Below are 9,599 nucleotides of genomic sequence, written 5' to 3' on the forward strand. Positions count from 1 at the left end.
CCGTTACACTTCACAAATATATTCATGAATATTTCCAAAATCCCGGATCAAACGGTGTCGTATTGAAGTCTCCATCATCCTATTTATTCACACAAAACACACACAACTCATTTATTTCACATGAAAAACAACCAAAAGTTATTCATGGCGATTTCTAAGATTCTTTTGTTGTGTTTTATTGTTGTTTTATCATCAACTTTTTCGATCTGTTTTGGTTCTGAAGAAGATCAAAAGAAAGAACATGTTTTGACTTTGGATCACTCCAATTTTTCGGAAATTGTTTCGAAGCATAATTTCATCGTCGTTGAATTCTATGCTCCTTGGTACATTTCCAGCTCTATTTATTTTTCTGTATGTATTATTTATTTGTTTTACTATCTTTTATTACTGGGTTAAATCAATGACAACAGGTTAGAAACTAAATATGTTTTTAACGATTTAAAATTTGTTAAAGGAGGTTTAAAATGTTAGAATAAGGTTTGTATTGCATGCAACTAGATCGATGTATTCTTTTTATTTGTGAAATGTTAATTTCTTTCTTTTTGATCAAGTTTCTTATGTACATATTTTTAACGAATTTTTTAATAATCAGTCCTAAAATAAATAAATCAATCAAAATATTACAATTATTTTATATTTCAAAAGGCAATCAAGTGTACATTTTTTTGGAAGGCAATTGAATTTCCAATTACAAATAACAAAACAATTAAACTAAACAACTTTTTCCTTCCGGTTGGCCGGTTTAACCCAACCGGAAAACCGGTCAGTTCATTCTCAGCTTAAGATATTGATTATTGCTACCAATTATAAAAAAAACAGTTTCAATAAATTGAGAAAAATGAGTTTTAGTATTTTACGTAATATGTAAGGTAATATTATAACCTATGTGAAAGTTAATGAGCATATATTACTTTTATTTGATTTACTTTATGTCATTTTCCTAAATCCTTGAAAGGGCATGTTCGGTAAGGGTAAGAATCAAGCTTCTCAAATTAAGTATTTTACACACATTATAAAAAAATGTATGTAATTAAACAAAAATTTTAGTATTTAAATACAGTAACAGTTATACCCTACACGTTTAAATCTCTAAATGAAATATATCCGCATGTGTTTTTATGGTGAGTCAATTTTAGTTAATCACATAATAATTTGGCGATAACCAAAAAATGAAAGACTGACAATAAGATCATTAAGGCAGAAGAGTATATTGATTTTTTTTTTTTTTTTTTTTCCTTTCAGTATATTGTTTCATTTTATTAAATGATTGTAATTAATGTCTTTTTGTAATTAATATTAAATTAGTAAATGCATATATATTATCATGAAAAAAGTTAAAACATATTATGTATAAAAATACTAAATGCATGTTTAATGACAAAAAAATATTGTATCTTATATTAATTATTATATTAATATTAATTTCTTTTGTAATAAAAGCATGTTTAATGGAAAAAATTAAAAATATTAAACAAGTGTATTGAATACATATTTACTAGAAATTACTCAGGACATGCGATTAGGTTACTTTTTTTTTCAATAAATTTCATTTCTTATTTTATATAATAAAAAGGTTTGTAACAATCCGCCATATGCGTATTGTAGTTATAATTATAAACCACTGAAAAAGTGTTCGAGTGAAACCATGTGTTCCAGCAAACGAATTTCTGCGGCAACGCGCAGTTCCTTCCATCCCTTGTTTAAAATAAAGTTTATAAATAAGCAAGTGCATTTCTGATGAAAAAAACATATTTGTATTTATTAAATAAAATGTACTAACTGCATGTTCGATGAAAAAGTTATAAAAAATAGTATTAAATAAGTGTATTAATTGCATTATTTCCGTATTTACTGTATAAATAACTTTCCGAGTAAAAAAATAAAGCATACATGTAGAATAAAATGTTGCTTTATTCTTTTATTTTCCCAGTTTATTTGTAACATTTGTTAATTGCATGCTATTATTTCTATTGACAGGTGTGGTCATTGTAAAAATCTTGCACCAGAGGTACTTGTCCTTTTCCCTAGTGATCCAATAATTATGTTAAAAATTAAAATTAAAATTAAACCTTTATGTTATTACTTTTTAACTTTTTTGAAAGATAACTCAAAAATCATATTTTTATGATATGTGTAGTATGAAAAGGCTGCATCTGTGTTATCTAGTCATGACCCTGCAATTGTATTGGCCAAAGTTGATGCCAATGCTGAAGAAAACAAAGAACTTGCAAAGAAATATGAAGTACAAGGCTTCCCTACAATCAAGATCATCAGAAACGGTGGCGAAAAAATTCAAGATTATAAAGGCCCAAGAGAAGCCGATGGCATTGTAACTTACTTGAAGAAGCAAGTTGGTCCTGCTTCAAATGAAATCAAAACATCAGAAGATGTCGCCACCCTTATTGATGACAAGAAGATATTTATCGTAAGCATTTTTTTGCCCTTTGTTTTCATCGTTGTTATGTTGATCATATATTCATGTTACCACGATCACGGCGAAAATGTTTTTCTTCAAAAAACAAAATTACGCGGTTGGTCCGTAAAGTTTGTCTAAAAATTCACGAATGGGCATAAAGTTTTTTTACGCGGATACCCCTAAAGTTTGCACATGTTGCGTGGTTGGTCCCTCACTTTAACGAGCGTTAGTCAAGCTCCGTTAGTGATGCCCTATGTTATAAAGTGAGGACTAATGATGAATTTATAATGTGTAAATGTGTTGCAGGTAGGGATATTCCCCAAGTTGTCAGGAAAGGAGTTTGATAATTTCTTGCTTCTTGCTGACAAGTTACGATCTGATTATGATTTCGGTCATACTACGAATGCTAAGCTCATTCCTCGCGGGGAATCATCGGTTTCTAAACCAACTCTTAGGCTACTAAAGCCATTTGATGAACTTTTTGTTGATTTTAAGGTATAAGTGTACACATAGTATATACTTATATACGATATGTTCTTAACTTCTTACTAGTACATTCTTATGTGGTTCATTCTACTAATTATATAACTCCTTTTGGATTATTAGAAATTTGAAGTTGAGGATATGGAGAAATTTATAGATGAGGCGAGCACTCCTCTTGTGACACTCTTCGAACAAACGGCTGAAAACCAACCATTTTTAAGCCAATTCTTCGGTAGTGATGAATCAAAGGTATACAATTTGTTAGCATTTACAATTTATTATTCTTGTTAGTATTAATTAATTAATTATGTTATAATTTCCATGGTTTTAATTAAAGTAAGTTAATTTCTCTGCTTAGGTAATGTTGTTCTTGGATTATAGTCATGAGGAAATCGATAATTTCAAGTCAATGTATCATGAAGTTGCGGGATCATACAAAGGAAAAGGACTAATTTTCCTCTTGGGTAATGTTCCAGATAGTCAAGGTGCCTTGCAGGTAATCTTATCTTTCTCGTTTAAAACTCATTCTCATTCGATTTTGAATCGCGTATTGAAGTTCTTGCAAACCTTGATGTGCAGTATTTTGGGCTTAAAGAAGATCAAGCACCTGTCATCGTTATACAGGACACTAAAGGTCTCAAGTATGTTAACCAAAATGTCAAATCTGATCAAATCGCTCCTTGGCTGAAGGACTACATGGTATGATTTTGTTATGATTATATACAAGTAAAATGTCATATTATTATTTATTTTCAAAAATAAGAATTTACTTCAAACTGACTTTTCATCTCATTATTACATCAGAACGGAATGCTAAAACCATTTATAAAGTCAGAGCCTATTCCCGAAACTAATGATGAGCCGGTGAAGGTGGTCGTTGCCAAGAGCCTTAGGAACATGGTCTTGGACTCTAAAAAGAATGGTATTTTTATTTTACAAATATTTGGTTGAGAATTCATTTTTATAGTGTTACAACAAGTAACTACCAAATGCTCCATGACCTAATTATTTGCAATACAGTTCTATTAGAGGTATATGCCCCATGGTGCGGTCACTGCAAAAAACTTGCTCCAATCTTGGAGGAAGTGGCCATCTCATTCGAGCAGGATCCGGGTGTGGTAATTGCAAAACTGGTAAGTTCTCACTTTAGCCACTTGTATCATCCTTTGTAGAAGTGAAGATGGGCGGGTCAGGTGGGTTGGTAACGGGTCAAAACGTGGGTCATTTTGTTGTTCTCTTTTGTCTAGTCTTTGACAATTTCTTGTGAGATGATAAGTAATAATATAAATTATGATTCCAAATTCGGTATACCACTACTACTATGAATTTCTAATTAATATGATTTAGGAGGTCATAGTATTTTACTGATGATCACTTGAAAACAATGTACAAGATCTATCCTATATTTTATTCTGAAGACATAAACAAAAGTCAAAAAATTGAACTACACTCATGACAGTTATTTGTTTCTGATACGTTTCTGTTAAATATATTACAGGATGGAACCCAAAATGATATTCCAAGTGACACATTTGACGTTAAAGGTTACCCGACCATGTACTTTAGATCTGCAAGTGGCAAATATGTGAAATATGAGGGGAATAGGAGCAAGGAAGATATCATTGAATTCATTCAAAACAACCGTGACGTTACTTCAGAGTCAACTCCTGGATCTGAATCGGTCAAAGACGAGCTTTGAAGAAATCGCGTTTTAATTTTGTTCTTTTATTTAGATAGTTACTCTTTTGAGTTATGAGACATTCTAGTTTAACAGCGGATTTTACCCTGTGTTTATTTAAGAAATAATAAAAGTAGCTTTTGACAGTTTGTTTCACAACCCCTTCCAGCATGCTAACATCAAGCACTAAATCGATGGACAAAAGTTCGTTACCAATTACACACCCAGTTTAACGAACTCATTTCTGCCTTTCCTCACCCCCGCCCTACCATGTAACGGAGACTAATGGGTTGAAGGCGGTGAGGCATGGTCAGAGTGTAGGTTCGAATCCTGCCACCTTTCTTGTGGATCATCCTGAAACCACAGGATGATGGGAATAACAAAGCAGAAATTTTGAAATGAGCACGTCAATATATGAATTGTTTCATTATTCGTTATTTCCGGGGGAATTATTACAAGAGCTCAGTAGTAAACAATGAATATTCGAAGATTTTGGTTTGGGGAAGAAAGAGTTTGAATGTGATGGAGAAAGAGAAAAACGAATCAATTATTGGTTGTTTATCTTTTTAATAAGTAAAAAAATATTTATATTTGACCAAAATAAAAGGAGGTAGTTGAGATGTATCTGATATGTGGATTCACAACTCACCATGCCATGAGTATTTTTTAGTAAAAAAATTAGTGAGCATATCGTTTCTCACAAAAGAAAGTATGAGATTAAAGTGTAAAGTAAATTGAAAGTAATTATCTGTATTTTTTTTGTTTTTGTTTTTGAGTTAAAGCTATAAATATGATTTAGTTTTTTTGAACATACGGTCTACATTTGAACAAAAGTTAAAGTATAAATCATATGTGTAGTTCTTTTATATACTTTCAATGAGTATTAACCGAATAAAAGAACGAGCTGACGTGGCACTTTTGTAGAGAATGAAGTCAGTGATACATCATAACAAATCACTTTTTTATATAGTCTACAACAACAACAACAAAACTCAATCTCACATGGCGTGAGGTATGTGGTTTTTTTTATATAGTCTATATCGGAAAAAATCTTAAAGCATATGATCTATTTGTAGCCATATAAAATTCAAAAATATGCTAAATAATTAACAAGACCGGTTTAGCAGGTAACCAATCACCATTTATTTACATTAGCACACTTTTTGAAAATACGTTACTTACACTAATTCGAGTATTTTTTTTATGGTTATATAAACAATACAAAATAGAAAGTATACTACTCCGTAAGTATCTATAGACTATAGCTTTAACTTTTCTTTTTTCTTACTTTTTTTAGAAGACTATTAAATTGTGACTGTGTAAAACAATTTTTAAATACAAAAAACCACCGCTTTCTTATGCTCACTCATTCTTCATTTCTTCCCTCAATGTCACTCAAATCAAAACACAAAAAACGATCCACGCCTTCATCTTTTAAGGTTTGTGTTTCTTCTAATCTTCTACTAACACGTATCTTAAAATATCTATTAATTGTTAATCAATTTGTTGTTAAATGTGTTAATTGCTTCTGATGAATCATTTATCTTCCTTTATAATTGATACTGAAATGTTAGTTAGGGTTTAGGTTTCATGAATTAATTCTTACATTTATGTGTTGTATATTTAGGTTTTTTGGATTGGTAATTGCTAATTTTTCATCCAGTTCTTTTTGCATTCACTACCTATTTATTGATGTATGTATCGATTCGCCCTTAAGCACGTGGCTATTTATTCCACTTCCACCAGTATATATAATATATACTTACTTATATCTGTTTTATAGTTAGATTATGGATCAGAATGCAGGGACATCCAACTTAACACCAGAATTAGAAGATGACTTTATTAGCATCATGCCAGAAAATGTGATAACTTATATTTTGGATCGTGTTCCTATTCAGTATGCGGGGAGGACTAGTATCTTGTCGAGGAAATGGAGGTTCAAGTAGACTCTGCTCTCTAAACTCGCATTTGACTTCGACTTCTACAACTATTTACTAATAAAAAAAATTAAAGAAGATTTTGGGAGGATTGTAAATCGTATCCTCCTCCATCATAAAGGTGACTTAACAAAATTTTCGGTCTGGTTATGCACAAATTTGGATGGTGAGTCTATCAATGATTGGGTTATGTTCTTGTCTCGGAATAGAATTAAACACTTCTCCTTTAGTAATTTTATTATACCCTATAAAATGCCTACCCATCTATTTTCTTGTTTAGAATTGAAACAATTGGCGCTTTTTAACTGTTCTGTTTCTCCCATGCCTCGTACTTTTAATGGTTTTCCAAATCTATTGAGCTTAGAATTGAATCGGGTGGTATTTGAAAGTTGCACGTACGAGCAGGGGCGGATTCAGTGTGTTAGGGGGGGGGGGGGGGGGGGGGGGGGGGGGCGCCCCCGGTGGATTTCGAAATCTTAGTGCAAATTTTTTCGGTTTTTCGATTTTGCCCCCGGTGGAATATTTTTTTTGCCCCAAACCCTTCATATTTTGCCCCAAGCCCTCCATATTTTGCCCCAAAACCTTCGTATTTTGCTCAAAAACCTCTAAATTTTGCTAAAAAAACTCTATACTTTGCCCAAAAACCTCTATATTTTGTCAAAAAAAAATCCTTACGTTTAAAAAAAAAATTCGCCCCCGGTGAAAAATTTTCCTGGATCCGCCACTGCGTACAAGGAACTTCTCATTCGGTGTCCATTATTGGAGATACTGAAACTTTATTCAGATACTGCATCGGATTAAAAGTACCTGAGATTGCAAAACTTGAGAATCTTAAGCCGTGTTTGGTTGACGGATTGTAAAGGAATCAGCCCGGAATTGGAATTACATTCCATTTGACATCGTGTTTGGTATGTTCTTTTTGTAGGATTTAAATTCCCCATGAATGTGAATTTTCCTTTAGATACAGAATGTTCATTCCATCAAAAATTCGATGGATTTCAATTCCATGTACCTTTGAATGTCTAAAAGACCAAAATATCCTCACATAAAAAGTCAGCAATGTCACATTACCTGGTTGGTCCACTATACTCACCGGTCGCCACCACCGTCAAATAATTTACCGGTCGCCACCACTGAGTCCGTCGATCCAGTTACCTGCCGCCGCCACCAGTCGTCAAATTAATTACTGTCGATAGCGGTCAGAAACCCCAACCATCGTTCCCGTCGACAATCTTCTTTCTCTATTTGAAATTTCTAGGGTTTGTAGTGTTTATGGTGAATGTATTGTTTAGGATTGTCTGTTGATTTTATCCTCTTCATTTAGATAATCTTTTTTTATAAAATTTGATTTTGATGTAGTTCATGACAATGGCTAGATCTGGGTGGTAGTGATGAGGCCTGATTTAATGATAGTAAGGGTAATATAGTAATATAGCGTAATTAAAGATTCCATTTCCTGAGATATTTTACAAACCCAAAATGTATCATACATTTCAATTCTTTGCATTTTAATTCCTCCAAATTCCATTCCCCGAATAGATTCCAATTCCATCAATAAACATTATTTCAACCAAACGGGCCTGAGTTGCGTTTGTCGTCGCTTGAGCTTGGTAATAGGGCGATTGTTACAAGTTTTGATGTCCTTCAACATATGAGCTTATTTTCTAAATTTCAGGAGCTTCATTTGGATTTTCTTAAATGCAAAGTATGATTAAGCTAGATATACAAAATTCATTTTACCAATAATCACCAATGCTCAATAAAATTGACTTATTTATATTTTACCATGTTTCTTGTAGGTATTGGTGGAAAATAAAGAAAGGTTTCAAACCTTCTTACCATTCGTTAAGGCTCTTGGATTATACAACTTGGATTTTGGTTGTGCTAATATGGTATCTGTTGGACGGTGATGAATTAAATGTGACTCAATTCCAAGTTGTATTGTAAAGTTTGGCCACCTACCAATCACATGGCCATATGAATGCAACTAAGTCAACAAAGGCAGAAAGAAAGCAATAGAAACTCACTGTTGCTTGGGAGACTTTCATTTTCACCATGTTTTAAACAAAAGAGTTAAAGGTGGCAGCTCATGCACCTTACCTATTCACACTTGCATTCTACGGATTCATTCCAAAGTGCATGGAACCTCATTTTATCATCTCATTAAAAGTGAAAGAGTTCAATAATAACTCTTGTAATTGTAAGAAAATATAGAGAAAAGAGTGGTATAGAATTGTTCTCAAAATTCTATACGAGTGAGTTACGAGGGAAGTGTAATAATCTAGTGAGTGGTCCAAATACTTTGTTAGTATTTTCGGAGCCTAGATTAGAGTGATACATTGTAACCTCGGGTTGCCATATTTGCTAGTAAAATCCATCTCTGCTTCCGCCCGTGGACTAGGCCTCACGCCGAATCACGTAAAATCTTGTGTCTTTATTTATTGCTTAATTGTTCTATTAATTTCTCTGGTCTTAAAAGTGCGCTAAATCACAACAAACTGGTATCAGAGCGTAGCTGTGATTAAATATTCAAGATGACAATAATAAGGTCCGACGTAGAAAATTTAATGGCCAGAACGATTTTGGCCTTTGGCGAATGAAGATGCGGGCTCTACTGAGCCAACAAGGTTATTTGTTAGCTTTGAAAGGGAGAGAAAATCTACCCGAAAAGTTGACAGATGAAGAGAAGGATGAACTTCTGGAAAAGGCACACGGCATGATTATTCTAAATCTTGCCGATTGTGTGCTTAGAGAAGTTGCGACAGAAACCACGCCGGCTGGACTTTGGAAATAGCTAGAATCTCTATATATGACTAAGAGTCTCACAAACCGGTTGAATAATATTGGTGTGAAAATTGACGATGAAGATCAATCATTAATTTTCTTATGTTCCTTGCCAAAATCATACGAGCATTTGGTTACAACTATACTATATAGTAAAGATACTATTTCCATGGAGGATGTCAAATCTACCTTGAACTCTGTTGAGTTAAGGAAGAAATCCTCGGCGGATTATGTAGAAGAAAGTGCAAATTGTTTGGTGGTGAGAGGAAGAAGTAATGATAGAGCATCAAGTAGTAAC

General features: G+C 33.0%; 1 protein-coding gene across 1 annotated transcript; it reads left to right on the top strand.

The window, feature by feature from the left end:
- The first annotated feature begins 144 nt into the window (after window positions 1–144).
- LOC139864591 (protein disulfide-isomerase-like) lies at window positions 145–9,311 on the top strand. The gene is made up of 12 exons (XM_071853171.1): window positions 145–323; window positions 1,978–2,008; window positions 2,138–2,425; window positions 2,723–2,911; window positions 3,023–3,148; window positions 3,258–3,395; window positions 3,479–3,598; window positions 3,704–3,821; window positions 3,920–4,032; window positions 4,398–4,580; window positions 8,317–8,409; window positions 9,120–9,311. The coding sequence occupies exons 1-12, from the start codon at window positions 145–147 to the stop codon at window positions 9,309–9,311; spliced, it is 1,770 nt and encodes a 589-aa protein (XP_071709272.1).
- The last annotated feature ends 288 nt before the right edge of the window (window positions 9,312–9,599 follow it).

The sequence above is a fragment of the Rutidosis leptorrhynchoides genome, chromosome 8 (genome assembly GCF_046630445.1).
Source record: "Rutidosis leptorrhynchoides isolate AG116_Rl617_1_P2 chromosome 8, CSIRO_AGI_Rlap_v1, whole genome shotgun sequence".
Classification (NCBI taxonomy): domain Eukaryota; kingdom Viridiplantae; phylum Streptophyta; class Magnoliopsida; order Asterales; family Asteraceae; genus Rutidosis; species Rutidosis leptorrhynchoides.